At 47.3% G+C, this 19,437-nt stretch overlaps 1 protein-coding gene across 1 annotated transcript in view; it reads right to left on the minus strand.

The window, feature by feature from the left end:
- CTNNA1 (catenin alpha 1) overlaps positions 1-19,437 on the minus strand; it is a 165,021-nt gene that overhangs the window by 45,461 nt on the left and 100,123 nt on the right. The window contains exon 10 of the mRNA XM_068157813.1: positions 4,841-4,933. Within this exon, the coding sequence (XP_068013914.1) occupies positions 4,841-4,933 (93 nt within the window). The remainder of the gene's footprint in view (positions 1-4,840; positions 4,934-19,437) is intronic.

Below are 19,437 nucleotides of genomic sequence, written 5' to 3' on the forward strand. Positions count from 1 at the left end.
TGACTGTTTTGTCTATGTAACAGAACTCCCCAGCTTTCCCTAACCAGTTTGAAGTGTGGCATGTTCCTTACTTCTGCTGCAGGCTCAGAGAGCCTTGCTCTGGCACAGGATTGAGTAAGTGCTCTATTGGAGAATCAGCTTTTATAATTAACTCTAAGGATTGATTTCTGCAGAAATCATTCTTTACCCCTGGAATTCCTTGCTCCCAGACTGGCCTCCACTCAGCCACGCTGTTTAAGAGGTTACCTGGGACTCAAGTGCATTAAATCTCAGTTTCATCTTTGCAGCCACAGCAATACCTTGAATTAAGTTTCATGCTTCACATTTCTGGGTGGTATTGATAGAGCCACTTGAGTTTCAGAGACTATTTTAATTACTGATTGACTTGACTGTGAGATCAGCATTTTCCTGGAGAAATCCCCTCCAAGCAACACAAAACAGAACAAAAGGCAGCAGATAATGCTGGATTAAATCTGTACTTGGAATCATAGAATCAATAAAGTTAGAAAAGACCTCAAAGACCATCAAGCCCAACCTGTCACCCAACACCTCATGACTACTAAACCATGGCACCAAGTGCCACGTCCAATCCCCTCTTGAACACCTCCAGGGATGGTGACTCCACCACCTCCCTGGACAGCACATTCCAATGGCTAACAACTCTCTGTGAAGAACTTTCTCCTCACCTCCAGCCTAAACTTCCCCTGGCGCAGTTTGAGACTGTGTCCTCTTGTTCTGGTTCTGGTTGCCTGGGAGAAGAGACCAACCCCCACCTAGCTACAACCTCCCTTCAAGTAGCTGTAGAGCACAATAAGGTCTCCCCTGAGCCTCCTCTTCTCCAGGCTAAACAACCCCAGCTCCCTCAGCCTCTCCTCACAGGGCTGTGCTCAAGGCTTCTCCCCAGCCTGGTTGACACTTCTGCTTTACTCACACATTTGCTCAGCACAGCCACCCTAAAACTATGATACTATATTGCAGCCCGCAAAGCCAATCAGATCCTGGGCTGCATCAGGAGAAGTGTGGCCAGCAGGGCAAGGGAGGTGATCCTCCCCCTCTACTCAGCTCTGGTGAGACCCCACCTGGAGTACTGCCTCCAGTTCTGGAGCCCCTATTACAAGAGGGATATGGAGGTGCTGGAAGGTGTCCAGAGAAGGGCCACGAGGTTGATCAGAGGGCTGGAGCACCTCTCCTGTGAGGAAAGACTGAGGGAGTTGGGACTGAAGGAGTTAGGTGACCTAATTGTAGCCTTCCATTATGTGAAGGGGGCCTACAAGAAGGCTGGGGAGGGACTTCTCAGATATCAGGTAGTGATAGGACTAGGGGGAATGGAATGAAGCTGGAGGTGGGGAGATTCAGGCTGGATGTGAGGAGGAAGTTCTTCACCATGAGAGTGGTGAAGCCCTGGAATAGATTGTCCAGGGAGGTGGTTGGGGTGCCATCCCTGGAGGTGTTTAAGCCCAGGCTGGATGAGGCTCTGGGCAGCCTGACCAAGTGTGAGGTGTCCCTGCCCATGGCAGGGGGGTTGGAACTAGATGATCCTTGTGGCCCCTTCCAACCCTGACTGATACTATGATGCTAAAGATTTGGGAGGCAGCTGGGAATCTGATCAGGAACAAACAGCAAAATGAACAGAGAAGTGCCTAAAACCAAAGGAAACATTTCTGGCTGTTCTTTATACCTAGAGGTTCTATAGAACAATCCAAGTTTGGGGGAGCATGCAGTGAGGCTGTTGAGGAGGATGGAAGTGTGCTGTGTCACTTAGACTGGCACAAGCCAGCCTTCTGCATTGTTAGGAGAAAACACAGATGCCATTTGTAAAACAGTTTAGACAAGTGCCCCTCATTTTCTCTCAGGATCTGCAACATGTTTAAATACTCTGGGAGCATTAAAGAATCTAGCAGAGAACATGTAATGGAACTTAAAAGCACTCTTTCAAGTGCTACAAACATCTATAGTGTCATTTACTAATCTCTTGGTGACAACCCTGAAATTAAGGCGAGACTGTGGAGTGGAGCATCTAAACTGCAGGCTTGGAGGTTCAGATGTGACCTTTGGACAGCCCAAATCCTGTAGTTATAGCCCTGGCCCATTTATACATAATCAAAGCTTCCAAGGCCTGTTAAATATATTATCCATAATCCCTGAAGCCAAAGGTTAACAATGGCACTCCAGCAGCCGTGCCCAGGCTTTGAGGAGTGGAGTCTGCTCATTATTTCATGTTGACTGGCACAGTGTTTATTTTCTAGAGGAGATTTATTTAAATAGGTAGTTGTTGGAAAAGCAAAGATAGAAGAGTTTGAAATACACACAATTTCTGCATTTGAGGAGGGGAAAACACCCCCACAGACTTGGACAACTACCAGAAACATTTAGATTCAAAGAAAAGCTCTCCTTAAGATGATGACTTTCCAAAGCAGCAGTGTTTGTTTGGAACAACACACATTAGACACTTGTTTTGGTGAGAACTCAAAGTATTCCACCAGGCCTAGTGGGTTCCTGGAGGAAACAGCAAGACCTTATACCAGGTAAGATGTATTTTTAAAAGCTTTTCCTTCCACATGCTTTGTTCCCACTCTAAAAACTGACCTTTAGTATTCATGAGCAATAGACACCACTTGCCCCAGATGCAGGAGGCACAGAACTGCACAGCCAGCACAGCTGAGGCACCAGCCCCAGGGGCTGACACTAGGAGTGTGAACCATGTGTGCTGGCAGCCTGGAAGGTAGCCATGTGTTGGGCTGCATCAAAAGCAGTGTGAGCACCAATACAGGGAGGGGATTCTGCCTCTCTGCTCTGCTCTCTCAGACCACACTTGCAGCACTGCCTCTAGTTCTGTGTCTGCAGCATAACAGGGACATGGAACTGCTGGAGCGGGTCTGGAGGAGGCCATGAAGATGGTCAGAGGGCTGGAGAAGCTCTGCTATGGGGACAGGCTGAGACAGTTGGGGTTGTTCAGCCTGGAGGAGAGAAGGCTACAGGGAGACCTTAGAGCAGCTTTCTAGTATCTGAAGGGGCTACAGGAGAGCTGGGGAGGGACTCTTGACAAGGGATTGTGGGGTATGATGAGGGACAATGGCTTTGAGCTGAAAGAGGAGAGATTGAGACTGGAGATGAGGAAGAAATTCTTTCCAGTGAGGGTGGGGAGACACTGGAACAGGTTACTCAGGGAGATTGTGGATGCCCCTTCCCTGGAGGTGTTAAGGCCAGGCTGGATGAGGCCTTGAGCAACCTGGGCTGGTGGGAGGTGTCCCTGCCCATGACAGGGGGTTGGAAATGGATGATCTTCAAAGTCCCTTCCAACCTAAACCATTCTATGAATTCAATGAATCTATGAAGCACAGGACAGAAGACCTCCTAGATAGCACTTAATGGTTTATATTCAGATTCCTATCATAGAATCATTAAGGTTGGAATCTTCACCTATTTTATAGCCCTTAAGAGTAATAAAAAGGTAAATCAGCTCTGCTCTTCACACTTCCTGCACCTATTGCCTTCAAATTCCCATCCTGCTGAGGCAGGTACAGATGAACTTAATTCTCTTCCTTTCAACTGGTTTTAAAAAAGCCCAATAAATATGGGGAAACCTGAACACATTCCAAATGATCCTGAGCTAAGAAGCTTTACTTTCATAAAATGTCCCTGGACTGATTTTTGCAGCATGCATTTTCTATTAGCTCCTCGTTAACAACCACAGCTTGTTTGTCTGCTTTAGATCTGAATTTCCTGCTGCATTCAAAGATGTCAATTGCAAGAGCTGACTGTAGTCTTCAGGGGGTCATCCAAGTATCTGGTGGTTGACATTTGAAACATCAGGGCTGTCAAAATGGAAGAGGATTGTCCACTGCTTAGAGAAAGCTCATTTGCTTGTTTCCCTTAAAAGGTTACTAATTTAATGGTGGTTTCAGCCAGGTTCAAACTCTTCACATGTTGCCAGCTTCCCTTGCTTTTGCTCTCTGAAGAAAATTTTATTAGGGATGTATTTATATTCTCCTCAGGCAAAACATAACTTATCTATAATTCATCTTAGAGCATGCACAGGAGCAGTGGTAACATCTTCAGAAGACATCTCCCTGCAGCACGACCGTGCACAGTAAACTACCAAAGCCTCCCCAGTTCACTGTCTTGCTGGTTATTGGAATGCTCTGGCCACATGAAATTAGAGCTGTTCTGTGAAAAAGGACTTTTTCCTCCCACCAATTCCTTTGTCATGTACATTAAAGTGGCTAGGTCTTGATGCTCAAACTGCATTTAGAATCATAGAATTGTCAGGGTTGGAAGGGGCCTCAAGGATCAGCAAGTTCCAACATCACTGCCATGGGCAGGGACACCTCACACTACAGCAGGTTGCTTACAGCCACATCTAGCATGACCTTGAGCTATGAGGCTTCCACCACCGCCCTGGGCAACCTGTGCCAGTGTCTCACCACCCTCATGCTGGAGAATTTCTTCTTAACATCCAATCTGAATCTACCCATTTCTAGAGTTTTTTTCAATCCCCCCACTCCTATCACTCCTTGACACCCTAAAAAGTGCCTCCCCTGCTTTCTTGTAGCCACCTTCAGCTACTGGAAGGCCACAAGAAGGTCTCCTCAGGGCCTTCTCTTCTCCTGACTGAACAACCCCAACTGTCTCAGTCTGTCTCCAGAGGAGAGGTGCTGCAGCCCCTGATCATCCTCGTGGCCCTTCTCTGGACACCTTCCAGCATTCTTTACATGTACCAAGGAAAAAGTGGAGCTCTGCAGCTAGTCAACAGACAGCACTAAGAGGCCAAACCGTGCATTAAGAGGAGCAGTTGCCCAGTCTGTTAAGGTATGTCTTATGCTCTCACTCTCTTCCTTACCTGTGGACACAGGGCTTCAAGCTGGCTGGCTGACATGCGAACCAATTTCACGCCTTCTTCGTTGTTCGAGATGGAACAGGCCAAGTTGGCCACCTGTGTGGGAGAAAACAGAACACAGCTGTTAGAACTGGGGTTTACTTTGCAGGAAACATTTCATCTCCCCCAGCCATCACCAGTAACCCATCGTGGGGTCTAGAGCAACTTGGTCTAGTAGGAGGAGTCCCTGCCCATGGCCAATGGGATTCTGGGGTGCATTAGGAAGAGTGCGTCCAGCAGATCAAGGGAGGTTCTCCTCCCCCTCTACTCTGCCCTAGTGAGGCCTCTCCTGGAGTATTGCATCCAGTTCTGTGCTCCCTGGTTCAAGAGGGACAGGAATCTACTTGAGAGAGTCCAAGGGAAGGCTATAAGGATCTTGAAGGGCCTGGAGCACTGCCTGCTGAGGAAAGGCTGAGAGACCTGGGGTTGGTTAGTCTGGAGGAGAGTGGATCTAATCAATGTATATCAATATTAGAGTGCTGTGTGTCAGGAAGAAAGGGACAGGCTCTGCTCACTTGTGCCTCTGACATGACAATGGCCAATGGATGTAAATTACAGCATAGGAAGTCCCACCTCAATATGAGGAAGAACTTTTCTACTGTAAAGGTCACAAAACACTGGAACAGGCTGCCCAGAGAAGTTGTGGAGTCTCCTTCTCTGGAGGCTTTCCAGCCCTGTCTGGATGTGTTCCTGTGTGACCTGTGCTGGATTCTCTGGTCCTGCTCTGGCAGCAGGGGTTGGACTTGAAGATCTCCAGAGGTCCCTTCCAACCCCTAACATCCTGTGAGCCTGTGATAATCTCTGAGATCCTTTTCAACCCAAACCATTCTGTGACTCTGTGAGCTACAGAGCATCCAGGTTTGCTCACATCCAGTCAGTTTTGGACCACTGGTGAGATGTGTTCCTTCTCTGGCCATAACACCATAACACATCATAAACCCAGAGTCAAGCAAAGAGGGCAGCCAGATTGCTTTTACCATTGCCCGGGTTAAGCTCTCTCCAGCCAGAGGAGCAGGAGCATCACTGGCAGCCCTTGCAGTTCCAGCTCCAAAGTCTATTCCCACTTGAGTGAGACAGTAGCAACCACACAGACCAAAAACCCAGTCCAGCTCCCCTGCATCTGAGGATTAAGGATTCTGATGTCCATAGGGATGCTCCCTTCTTCTCACAACATGTCTATACCCTCCTGCACGTCAGCCCAGAAGGACTCGGAGACTCATCAAGCAATTCAGCCATGCAAGTGGTGCAGTGGGGTTGCAAAGCTCAAGCTGTTCTGCTGATGCTGCACAGAGCACACCTCTGCGACAGGACACAGGTTCGTGAAGGAGCTGTCTTCAACTCTGCTATGAGGACAGGCAGAAGGAGCTGGGGTTGTTCAGCCTGGAAAACAGAAGGCTTCAGGGGGACCTTAGAGCTGCCTTCCAATACCTGGAGGGAGCCTACAGTAAAGCTGGAGAGGGACTTTTCAAAAGAGTGTCTAGCAACAGGACACAGGGAGAACGGCTTTAAGCTGAGGGAGAGCAGGGTTAGGCTGGATCTTAGGAAGAAGTTCTTCAGTAGGAGGGTGGGGAGACTCTGGAACAGGCTGCCCAGGGAGGCTGTGGATGCCTTCTCCCTGAGGTTGTTCAAGGCCAGGCTGGATGAGGCGTTGAGCAGCTGAACCTAGTTGAGTGGTGTCCATGCCCATGGTGGGGAGGTTGGAGTAGATGATCCCTAAGGCCCCTTCCAAACGAAGCCATTCTGTAATACGTGAGGTACTTCTAATCTACTCAGAGCCTGCAGAATCAGGCACATGCTCCTCCAGTCATGCTTCAATTCATCAAATAAACCCATTTGCTGGTACAGGTGATCTGGAAGATCCCATCCACAATTCCAATAGCATCCTATGATGCTAAAAACTTTACTGCAAGACCTTGACCTGCTGCACAGCAGCATCCTGAACTAGGTCATGCTGCAACAGAGGCCTTTTTGTAAACGCCTGCCTTTTAAGAGCACACAGGAAGGGGACAGCACAGAATTTTTTGGTAAATTAAGATATTCCTCCTATTGGAGCTACTCTCAGGGGAAGGAAGTCTGAAGTAAGTTACATTTCTTGGCTGACAGGTGAATGACAAGCACGTTATTCTGAGCCAGCTGAACACAGAGAGCTGTAAAAATAGCACCAAGCGAAGGGAGATGAACACCGAGTGCTGTCCTTTCAGAGACACAGCAACCTGCAAAACCCCTCAGCAATGTGCAGTAAAAGCATCATCACAAGCCAGCAGATGCTCAGCAACACCAGTGAACCAAACTTCTCCCTACACTTTTCTCTGTAGGCTGGAGAAATTCCATTCTCCCTTTAATTAAGCTGCCCTCTACACAAGCCATTCTGTAGTTGCATCTGCAGCTCTGTCCCATGCTTTGACTCCTCCCCAAGCCATGCCCTTATGGCAGATGTTCCCCCTTAGCACACATCACTGTCCCACAAACCATCAACCATGTGCCAATAGACTTGAGCAGTGTTTTTCCATCAATCCCATCATTAATTTTGGGACCAAAACCCCAAAGTGCAGAGCCACTTCCTCCCTCCAGTTCCAAATGAAGTTCCAAAGGACAGAACACAGTCTGCTGTCAGGAAGAGAGACAGGTTTCCACCACTGACCAACCAAGTAAACAGATGCAACAGCAGCTCTTTGGATGAGCAGAAAGGTCTCTCATGAGACCTTATCTTCAGTGACGGGTCCAGCTCTGAATCCCCCAACACAAGGAGGACATCAAACTCTTAGAGCAGGTCCAGAGGAGGCCATCAAGATGATCAGAGGGCTGGAGTACATCTCTATGAATATAGATTGAAAGAACTGGAGGAGTCCCTAGGGAGACCTTAGAGCAGCCTTCCAGGACCTGAGAGCAGGGAATAGACTTTTCCCAAAGGCATTGAGTGAGAGGACAAGGGGGGACAGCTTCAAATGGAAGAAGCATTAGTGCAATTAGATATTAGGATGAAATTCTTTCCAGTGAGGGTGGTGAGACACTGGAACAGGTTGCCCAGAGAAGTTTTTGGGGCTCCAAGCCTGGAAGTTTTCAAAGGCAGGGTGGATGGGACCTTGAGCAACCTGGTCAAGTAGGAGGCACATAGCAGGGTGTTGAACTAGATGATCTTTAAAGTCCCTTCCAACTTAAACCATTCTATGATTCTATGGAAACCAACTGAAGTTGAAAGACCACACAGCATTACCACAACAAAACACTCTGCCAGCTGTCAGGAACATTAGTGCTTTACTCCTCAACCTCCTTTACCACTAATCTTTCAGACAAGACCTATGTAATAGGAGGTGGAATAGGAGCAAGTCTTCAGTTCCTTGCAAGGTCGTGCAGTTTGCACCCAGCTTAGCCAAGGCTCTTGTCTTCCTCCTTTCTGGTGCCACATTTGCTGCAGGCTCCAGCTCAGCTCCTCTCTGCATGGCACTGCCACCAACAGCTGTAATGCCCTATCAGGAAGGGATTTCAGCTTGAATATAGTGGTATTTTTTCCCCTGTAGATCTGCCACGGCTTAAACCCCTAGCTCCCAGCCAGCTGCGGTATATCACGCTTTTGTTTAGAGGCTCCAAAGAATCAAAAGCCACCGAGATGCCATGATTTAAAAGTCAAATAAAGAGTTTGCTGTTGCTTTAAGCACAGGTCATATTTTTGAGAAGCACCAGTTTGCCAATATTTTTTATGGTCCATATTTCCACGCCGCTCCTGCCTCTGCGGCAGCAGTTACAGTCTCTAGGAGAGAGAAGTCCACAAAGCTCTATTGAGCAGGGGCCGAATAAAAGGGACATTGAAGCACTACAAAATCAGCCTCGCCGCTATCTGGAGATGTTGTGCTCTCTCTCAAGCCAAGTGTGATGAATCAAGCACACAGAAACCCCGCTCTGTCTGAATACAGAGAGGCAAAGAAGTTGATAATCGAGCGTCCCCGCCATGGTATGATGAAATTTTTGCCCCTTTTTTTTTGCACAGTCATTTTTGAACAGTCATTTTTTCTCCTGAATACCTCACTGATGGCAATTCTTCTTCAGAAAGGGCCTGGCCGGGCCTGCCAAGCTCGATGAAAGAAGTGTGTGTGCTTCCCTGACTGAGGGGCTTTGGCAGTTCAAGACAATCCAACTGTTGGCTGCCACATCCCATCCCACTGCTGCGTCTCCCAATCTCCACACTTCATTTCAGCCCGCTGGGCCAAAAGAAAGCTAACTCGCTCTGGAGGGTGACTTTCCCTGCCAGAGTAGCAGCCTAACTCCCCAGCCAGCTATTTGCTAAACATCAGAGCAAAGCAAGGGATGTGGCAGCAGCAGAGATGACTTTGGAGCATGACACGTCCCTCAATTCACAGCAACCCAGCATTTACTGCATCCGTGGGAAGACTCTGCCGAACTGCTGGAAAACACTCACAAAGCTCTTAAAGCTTGAAATGTAAGAGCTGTGTCAACTGATTAATCAAGTAGTAAATGTCATTGCAGGGAGGTGTTCTCAAGCATCATTATCTGGTGCTCTCTAGCAGTACCTGGAGGGGGCCTACAAGAAAGCTGGGGAGGGACTTTTGACAAGGGCTTGAAGTGACATGACAAGGGACAATGGCTTTGAGCTGGAAGAGGGGAGATGTGAGACTGGAGACAAGGAATAAATTCTTGACAGTGGGGGTGGTGAAACACTGGAACAGGTTGCCCAGTGGTTGTGGATACCTCATCCCTGGAGGTGTCCAAGGCCAGGTTGGACTGGATGATCATTAAGGTCCCTTCCAAACCAAACCATTCTTTGAATCTATGAATTCACCTGAGACGGATGGCTGTGTGAGTCATCTTCAAACTACCTGAAAGGGCCCTTCATCCATAACCCACTGATAACTTCCAATGCCCCATCTGGAAAGAGGACAGGGTACTGCTGTCAAGTTACTTGACAGGTACACGCAGGATTCTGCAGCTGAGAGCAAGATCAGGTGCAACCAAATTTGTTTTAAAGCATGCAGAGCACTCACAAATCAGACACTTCTAAAACTTCCAAATAGAACAGAGAACCTCCAGCAAACAAAATTTCTCCTTAAATCAAATGCAAATGGAATAGTTTCTCCATGTCTCCAGCAAACATAGCTGACTGACACAGTAAGTGGTCAGCCTTGATTTAGAAAGAACACTTGTGCTCGAGAGCAAAACAGCAATTGAATCCCCGCTGCATTTGTTCATTCTTACCATTCAACATCATCAAGCCCCTTTACATAAGCACCACTGGCACAGGCATCAAAGGAGAGCAAAAAAAGAAAAAATGGCCAATAATGCAATCAGCCATAACGAGCAATCTCTTGAACAAAGTTAAAAATACCCTGGGAAGGAAGACAGGCTGGAGAAACCAGACTGACGCCGCTCAGATCCCTCTTCAGCACTGACACAGCCATTTAAAGCGTCTCCTGCTGCAATATCCAGGCTCTCTCCACTCACAGAGTACGCAACCAGGTCCCACAGGTGGCTTCATGTAGCCCAAAAGGCAGGATGGACCCCAAGCAGCTGCCCATGGTTGGCCAAAGGAGCTTAAATTCACCCCACCCCGTGACAAAAGCACTGAGCACCAGCGCACAGGCACAACCATTTTCTCAAGCTGAACTCAGGAACCGGTGCCAAGTGGAACTCCAAGCGGGATGAACTCAGCTGAAAAGTGGGTTTCATGCACTGAGCAGTTTTGAAACTCAAATCTGATTGGTATGAACGATGACATCAGAGGACTGCGAGATGGGATGATGCCTCAGCAACAGAACAAGAGGACACAGTCCTGAGCTGTGCAGGGCGAAGTTCAGGCTTGATCTTAGAAGAAAGTTCTTCACAGAAAGAGAGATTGCCCCTTGGAATGGGCTGCCCAGGGAGGTGGCAGGGTCAACATCCCTGGAGATGTTTAAGAAGAGACTGGATGAGGCACTTAGTGCCATGGTCTAGTTGATTAGTTAGGGTTGGGTGATAGGTTGGATGCGATGATCTTGCAGGTCTCTTACAACCTGGTTGATTGTGTGATTCTCTGGAGGAGGTATTTACCTGAACTGGTTCCTTCCAGAGACAGGTGCTACCTCAGTGCACAAGGTCAGGCAGGAACACCTTAGCAGCAAGAAGGTCAAATCCCAATATGAAAAATAGATTGCACCATCTGTCACAGAGTGATTTCATCTCAACTTCCAGTTAGTTTGCTTCTTCAGAATTTACTTATTTTGCATGAGGAAAAAAACTTGGTGTTTCTAAAGCAGTTTTATTCTCCCTTAGTGACAGTTTGCCAGCCTGTGTTTGTGCTGGCAGCTGTTGGAGACAACTGCCTTCTCTAACAATGGGCAGGTTGTACCTTTTGCACCTAAAATACATCTTTTTTTTTCTTCCACTTGAAGTTTGTTCAAATAATGAGTAAGGAGATGTGTTTTCCAGCAATGCAAAGCCTCAGTTACAGGGGTTTTGGGGTCATAGCCAAGTTTCTTACATGGTCTTCTTACAAGGAGGTTGTAGTGAGGTGGGTGTCAGTCTCTTCTCCCTAGTAGTGAGTGATAGGACAAGAGGAATTGGCCTAGAGTTGCACCAGGGGAGGTTTAGGTTGGGTATTAGAAGAAACTTCTTCCCTGAAAGGGAAATACTGGAATAGCTCCAAATCCTGGCACAGGGAGATGGCTGAATCCTCATCCCCGGAGGTGTTTAAGAGATGCAGAGATGTGTTGAGGGACATAGTTTAGCACCAGACTTGGCAGAGCTAGATTAACGGTTGGATTCAACGTTTTTAAAGGTCTTTTCCAACCAAAATGATTCTGTGATTCTTACATAACACTGTTGGAAACAATCAAGCAAACTGCTGCAGCTTTGTCCTGCTAAACCTTCCCTGTGTACAGACGCCCTGGCTGCTCAGGTAGAAGGGATTCTTCACAGCAGCTGTTGACTCAAGGATCAACAAACTGCTTATTTAATAAGAGACAAAAGACACAAGAGGAAAAAAAAAGGAAGCAGAATCTCTAACACACAAAATCATCTTTCCCAAGGCTTTTGAAGGCTGACACTGAAGATTGGTATTGAAGGCTTTGCTTTGTGCACCTGGATTGACATCAGAGACGCAACCTTGAGTTTCTCCTCCTTGCTTACGGGTCATGTTTTCAGGACAGCTTCTCAGAGCGGTCCAGCCCTTCCAAATGGGTGCTGGGTGCAATCCCCCAGCAACAGTGCAACCTGGAGAAGGCTTCAGTAATGTGTTTATTGCTGCATAATTTAAAATGGGCAGAGCTGCCTCTGCCACACAGCATTATTATAAGGAAGGATTACAACAAACACTAAAGGAATTCTGAGAGCCTGACTACTCAGAAACTGCAGCTGTAAACACAGCATTGCAGAATTAAAGAGTTTTCAGATGGCCTCACCACTGAAAAACTTCTTTTTTTTCCCCCCCTTCAGTTTAGCACTAACCTGTAGCCTCTCCAAGTATCAGTTTGGCGAGAGTTTGTGGGTGAGGGTTTGTGTATCCTCTCCTCCCTCAGTTTGGAGAGGACACACAAACCCTCACCCACAAACCCTCCTGCAAAACTAACATGTCCCTTTATACACCCATTTATAAGCCTTTCATACTGGGGGAAGCTCAACAACGTGGAAACAAACCTTTTCAAAAGTGTTCCTGGCATTTTAATTCCTGATTAGACGACAAAACTTCGGCTTCTTGCTCCGCTAGTTTTTTTTCCTTTTTGCCTTTTGTTTTACACCGTCTCTGGGAATGTCAATTCCCACTTTTAAGCAGCTTAAAATCACCCATTTTAAATGCAATTAAAAGGAAAAAAAAAACAAAAAAAGGACAGGCAGCCATTCAATATTTTCCTCTTGAGGACCTGCTAAAGAAGAGTGCATCTGACAGTCTCACAGAGCACCAATACAGCACAGCTAATTCCTTCCTCCCCCCCTATTAAGAAAACAGCCCAAATCCACGTCATGATGGTCAAAGCCCATGAAATTAATTTATCTGCAGAAACAACTGTTCTGACAAAACTAAGTGGCAACTGAGGGCTCTGAGGACTCACAGAGGAGATGTCAATTATGTAACCTCCATCCCTCTTTCAAAAGGGCTTTTATTATTCACCAAGCCCATGCATTTATTCATTCCCTTGTACACTACAGGCAATATTCAAGACAAATGTGACCATTTTAACGTCCACTGCATGAGGCTGTGTTCTAGCTGTACTCCTATAAACTCTTTAGTTTTGCTAATTATGAATCACTCAAAACACTTTCACTTCTCCAGTGCATGAAGGGGTGGCAGGAGGACTTCAGCTCAAGCCTGCTGGGACTCTGGAGTAAGCTACCCAGAGTTACACTGTCAGCTACTCTGTGATTTTATGTGACTTGTGAGTGGCTGCAGCTCCACAGAAGGTACCTCACAAGAGCTTCTTGTAGCCAACAGAATCCAAATGTATTAACTTAAAATAGTAAAAGTCTTTAAGTAAAAGAGGCTGCACACAGGAAAACTCCAGACGTAAAGCACCGAGGGGAACGAAGGACTAAAACGGAGAGAACTTCTATTTCCAGAGCTCTGCAGCCTGGAGTCTGGCTAGGAACACATGGAGGGGAGATTTCAGCTAGATGGGACAAAATTGGCCAACAGAACAGTTTCATCTTTGATTCAAAACTTTCAGACCATGAGAAATGGGGGGCTTCAGGGGCTTTTGTTTCAAGAGGCTGGCAGCCGACTGAAAGGGGAAGGGGATCAGAGATGGTAAATTTCTGCTCCCCAGAATGCTGAGGGCAGCTGCTTAATATTTTGATGGGTAACCACCTTTCTTTTGGAATTAAATCTCAAACCCAGCACCTCTCACGTTGTATCTGTGTGTCTGAAAATCTAAGTAAGGAATACAGCTTTGCATTTTCATTAGCAAGCCATCTCCAGCTACCTGCTGCCTTTCTAGGCACAGCTGTCCCGTGAAACCCTGGCAGGCTCCTTACAGCCCCCCAGGAAATGAATGTCTCCAACACATGCAGCCCCACGTGATGACAGAAGTTTCATCAAGAAGGGAAAATTTTCACACAGTTGGGCAAAGCCAGAGCTTGTGCAACATGACAAATTGAACTGGGCTCCATTTACTCAGCAGCAAGTGCAGGAGGAAGAGCACTTCTCTCTCTCTTGCCAAGAGGAAAGGTTTTCAATCAAAGAGGGGGGAAGACGTTTTTGAAGGGAGCCAATACATCTAGAGCATAGAACACACCCCCAGCAGTAAAGTGCCAGCAGCACAGGAATACCTTTCTTTCCAGACTGCTGGATTATCCTTCCTATAGGCCTGACAGAGAGCAGAGCTGGTAAAGGAACAGCAGTGTGCTACGTGGGCACCGTGCCCCTCATCCATGCAGCTGTAGCAGCAGATGTAACTATTGGCACAGGAAGGATTGCTTCCCCAGACAAACAAGTTAAAGGGATAAAATGTTGTTATGAGCACAAAACACATTAGTTACACGAGTCCCTCTGAGCTGCCATGACAGAAATCACCCTACTGGTACGTAACATAGACCTGATCTTGCAAAGCAAATCCTCATCTTAGATGCCTCTAAGCAAATAAAAGTGCTTCCAGTAGTGATGTTAGGACAGCACCTGAACAATCAGCCTTAGCCTGGAGAAGAGAAGGCTCTGGGGAGACCTAATCACCACCTTCCGGTACCTGAAGGGGGCCTGCACAAAGGCTGCAGACGGACTGTTTGCAAAGGCCGAGGGGCAATGGTTTGACATGAGAGAAGAGGAGATTTAGTTTGGATGTTAGGAACATGTTCTTTACAATGAGGGTGGCTGAGCACTGGCACAGGCTGCCCAGGGAGGTGGTTGAAGCCCCATCCCTGGAGATACTCAAGGTGAGGCTTGACAGGGCTCTGGCCAACCTGATCTAGTGGAGGACGTCCCTGGTCACTGTAGTGGGGTTGGACTGGATGACCTTTGGAGGTCCCTTCCAACCCGGGCCACTCTGTGACTCTATGATTACAAAGCCTCTGTGTTGATTGAAGTGGGAATTCATAATTCCTCCCTGTCTCGTTTTGGTGATCACTCAGAGCATGCTGCACTACGGCCTTCCTAAAGGCTTCCAGCTCGGTGCTGTTGGAACTAGTTTGTGGTGATTCAGACAACCCTTCATGGCGAGTTTAACGGTAATTAGAAGTCCATTATGCTCTTGAAGGAGGCGACAAAATACTAAGAGGAATGAGCTCCACACAGACTTCAGACAACTCCTTGATGACACTACATGACTAATAATCCAATATGGCTAATGACTAAGATGATGAAAATCCAGACGTGGCATCGAGGCTTTTAGTTGTATAGCAAGAATTAAAACATTCATGTCACAGCTCTAAAAGCTGCCCAAGAAGCTACTTAAAAATGCTGCTGGAATTAACACTCTCTCTCTGGAAAATGGAGCAGCCCAGGACTCTTGTTGCTTTTTACCTGCTTCTGAAGACATCAAGTCAAAAGCACCTACACTCAGCAGTGCTTTATCCTTCCTGACCTCTTTCCCAGACAGCCATTTTGCCAAGTGCTTCTGTTTCCAAAGAGAAAATGAACAGAGTAAATATAGGGCTGATTCTGATGGGGTGAAAGGACATTAACAGTCTGGAGAAGAGAAGGCTCTGGGGTGACCTTAGAGCAGCCTTCCAGTACCTGAAGCGTACCTACAAGAAAGCCAGGAAGGGACTTTTTACAAGGGCTTGTAGTGATAGAAGAGGGAGAATGAACTGAAGCTTGAGGAGGGGAGATTCAGACTGAAGATTAGGAAGAAATTCTTTCCAGTGAGGGTGGTGAGACACTGGAACAGGCTGCCCAGGGAGGCTACAGATTCCCCCTCCCTGGAGGTGTTCAAGGCCAGGCTGGATGAGGCCTTGAGAAACCTAGGCTGGTGGGGGGTGTGATGATCTTTAAGGTCCCTTCCAGCCCAAACCATTCTATGATTCTGTGAACAGTTTTTCAAGCCTTAACCTCATTCACCTCCAACTTCTACACCTTTGCACCTCCCTAGGCCTGAGTACTTGAACACCAGGCCCCACACTGATGATGACTGCCCCTATGGGAAAAGTATGGCAGAAATGCCTCTCCTCCGTGTAGCAGCAGCTAACCTGGATGTTCTTCAAGCAGTAGAATGTCTCCAACACCCCAATCACTATCCAGATATGTGAAGGTTCAAATTCATCTTTAAACACTTCATCAGTTTCACTGTCAGATTACTGATGACCCTTGCTTCTCCCATGTGGACTTACAATGAAACCTGGATAGAAAGATTACCCCTGAGGTCTCTTACTCCTCTTCTAACATGGTTTTTAATCTCTGCCAGCAGGCTCCTTTCATATGTGATTTCACAGGCTCACAGGATATTAGGGGTTGGAAGGCACCTCCAAAGATCTTTGAGTTCAACCCTCCTGCCAGAGCAGGACCATAGAATCCAGCACAGGTCACACAGGAACACATCCAGACAGGGCTGGAAAGTCTCCAGAGGAGACTCCACAACCTCTCTGGGCAGCTTATTCCAGTGCTCTGTGACCCTCACAGCGAAGAAGTTCTTCCTTATGTTGCGGTGGAACCTCCTGTGCTGTTGTTTATATCCATTGCCCCTTGTCCTACCCCAGGGTGCAGCTGAGCAGAGCCTGTCCCCTCCCTCTTGACTCCCAGCCCTCAGATATTGATAGATTTTGTTAGATCTCCTCTCAGTCTTCTCCTCTCCAGACTAACCAGCCCCAGGGCTCTCAGCCTCTCCTCACCAGGCAGTGCTCCAGTCCCTTCAGCATCCTTGTAGCCTTCCCCTGGACTCTCTTGAGTAGATCCCTGTCCCTCTTGAACTGGGGAGCCCCAAACTGGATGCAATATTCCAGGTGAGGTCTCAGCAGGGCAGAATTTGGTGCAGCATTAAGAAGATTGGCCACAAAAAACCCCCAACAACCAGTTACAAGAACACAAGTTATCCTATTAAAAGGTCACATGCTTTTACTTATGTATGATGGATTAAATTTGTATATCCAGTTTTGTGGGAAAATGGAAGGACTGTTTTGATGGGGTTTTTCCCCTCCTGAGGCTTTCCTGCTTTAGTGATTATGAATGTAAGGAAAGCTTGTTCTGTAAGCAGAACTTAATGTATTTATAATTAGTTGACTAATAAAATGAACTTGCAAGGGAAGTTCTTGTAGAGTGTCAGACTTCAGAGGGCACATTAAGAGTTCTAGTGGCCATTTACTGAAGCCATTTGTTTTAAATTGCTGTCAAGGTTATCTATAGACAAATTACAGAAAGCAAGGTCTTTGGGAGAGGCATTTTGCTCTCCTTCACATGGGAAATTATCCTGGAGTTGGCCTGGCTTTGCCTCTCTTTGCCAGCCCATAACTGCAATGACACTGCTCTTATAATACACAATTACTTTACAAATAAAAGCAAGTCAAAGACAAACTTGAGCTTGTAGATCCCCCACCCCCCACCCTATAAATTAGCTTACTGAACAGAAAAAGGAGGTGCTCAGGATAGCACAGTAATGACTGATAATGACTGCAGCCTGGAAAATGCTGAGTTTTGAGAGATGAACATGCCCAGAGTTCAGAAAAACATTCCAAATCAGTATCTGATCTGGCTGTCAAGTGCTCTGCTCATCTGCCCTTTTCACCTAAGATCCATCACCTGTCTTTCAGTACTGATACAGACCTCTGATGGCAAGTGTGCAGACAGAACATCTATTGAATGAGCAAAGCCAGTCCACTCCCACCTCCAATGTGGTTCTGCATATTGGCCACAACAACCCCATGCAGTGCTACAGGCTGGAGTCAGAGTGGCTGGAGAGCAGCCAGGCAGAAAGGGACCTGGGGGTGCTGGTTGATGGCAGGCTGAACATGAGCCTGCAGTGTGCCCAGGCAGCCAAGAGGGCCAATGGCATCCTGGCCTGCATTAAGAACAGTGTGGCCAGCAGGAGCAGGGAGGTCATTCTGCCCCTGTACACTGCACTGGTTAGGCCACACCTCGAGTCCTGTGTCCAGTTCTGGGCCCCTCAGTTTAGGAAGGAGGTTGACTTGCTGGAACGAGTCCAGAGAAGAGCAACAAAGTTGGTGAGGGGCTTGGAACACAAGCCCTATGAGGAAAGACTGAGGGAGCTGGGGTTGCTCAGCCTGGAGAAGAGGAGACTCAGGGGTGACCTTATTACTCTCTACAACTACCTGAAGGGAGGTTGTAGACAGGCAGAGGTTGGTCTCTTCTCCCAGGCAGCCAGCACCAGAACAAGAGGACACAGTCTCAGGCTGTGCCAGGGGAGGTTCAGGTTGGATGTTAGGAAGAAGTTCTATACAGAAAGAGTGATTGCCCATTGGAATGGGCTGCCCAGGGAGGTGGTGGAGTTGCCGTCATTGGAGGTGTTCAGGAGGAGACTTGATGGGGTGCTTGGTGCCATGGGTTAGTTGTTTAGGTGGGTTGGATTGGTTGATGGGTTGGACGCGATGATCTTGAAGGTCTCTTCCAACCTGGTTTGGTTTATTCTAAATAAAGGTTTATTCAAAGGTGCTGAGGTTGGAGGACCTCTGCTATGAGGACAGGCTCAAAGAGCTGGGGTTGTTCAGCCTAGAGAAGAGAAGGCTCCAGGGAGACCTAACAGCAGCCTTCCAGTACCTGAAGGGGGCTACAAGAAGAATGGAGAGAGACTGTTTGCAGAGGCCTCTGGTGATAGGATGAGGAGCAATGGCTTCAAACTGGAGAAGAGCAGATTCAGGTTGGATGTTAGGAACGGGTTCTTTACTATGAGAGTGATGGAACACTGGAACAGGTTGCCCAGGGAGGTGGTTTGAGCCCTATCCCTGGTGATATTCAATGTGAGGCTGGACAGGGCTCTGGGCAGCCTGATCTAGTTGAGGATGTCCCTGCTGAGCGCAGAGGGGCTTGGACTGGATGAGCTTTGGAGGTCCCTTCCAACCCAGATCATTCTGTGATTCCATGATGCACAAACACCTTTATCATGAAGCTATGCCCAGGCAAGTCACTGCTCACAAAGGGAGGACAGGCAAGCCTCAGTTTCCCCACACCTCTGCTGTGCCTGAAGTCCAAAAGGCAGCGATTCTTTCAAAGCCCAGCTACATTTTTACCCTCTTCAGATTCTTTACAAAGCCTTTCACATGTAAAACCTGCAGCTCTTAAGACTCTCTGAAGAATATCTAGGCCGCAAGTATGGGCAAAATCAGAGCAAATTATCAGAGAAATGCTGCCAGAGCGCAAGGCTTTGGGCTTTTGGAGAGTGGTATTTTTAGAGTGAGGTCTGAGGCGTTACTCTGGGACATCAGGGCCAGGCAGTTAGGGCAACAGAAGGGGAAAATGTCAGCGCGAGAGGCTACAGATAGCTTATGGAGTTAAGTGCCCAAATGTGATTCTTTCCAAGCAAATAAATTTGCAGACTGCATCTGTTCATGGGTTTTTCAGTGAAGATGAGAAAATCAGCTCTCCATATGCAAGATACAGCCCAGTGCATTAAAAAAAGGCACAGAGCAGTCTTTTTGGATAAATTAAAGCAATTGGGGAAAAAAAAATAAAGATGCTTATGAAACATCATTGAGAGCTTTTG

Source organism: Melanerpes formicivorus, unplaced genomic scaffold, assembly GCF_026170545.1.
Source record: "Melanerpes formicivorus ecotype bairdi unplaced genomic scaffold, bMelFor1.0.p_v2 SCAF_2, whole genome shotgun sequence".
Lineage (NCBI taxonomy): Eukaryota > Metazoa > Chordata > Aves > Piciformes > Picidae > Melanerpes > Melanerpes formicivorus.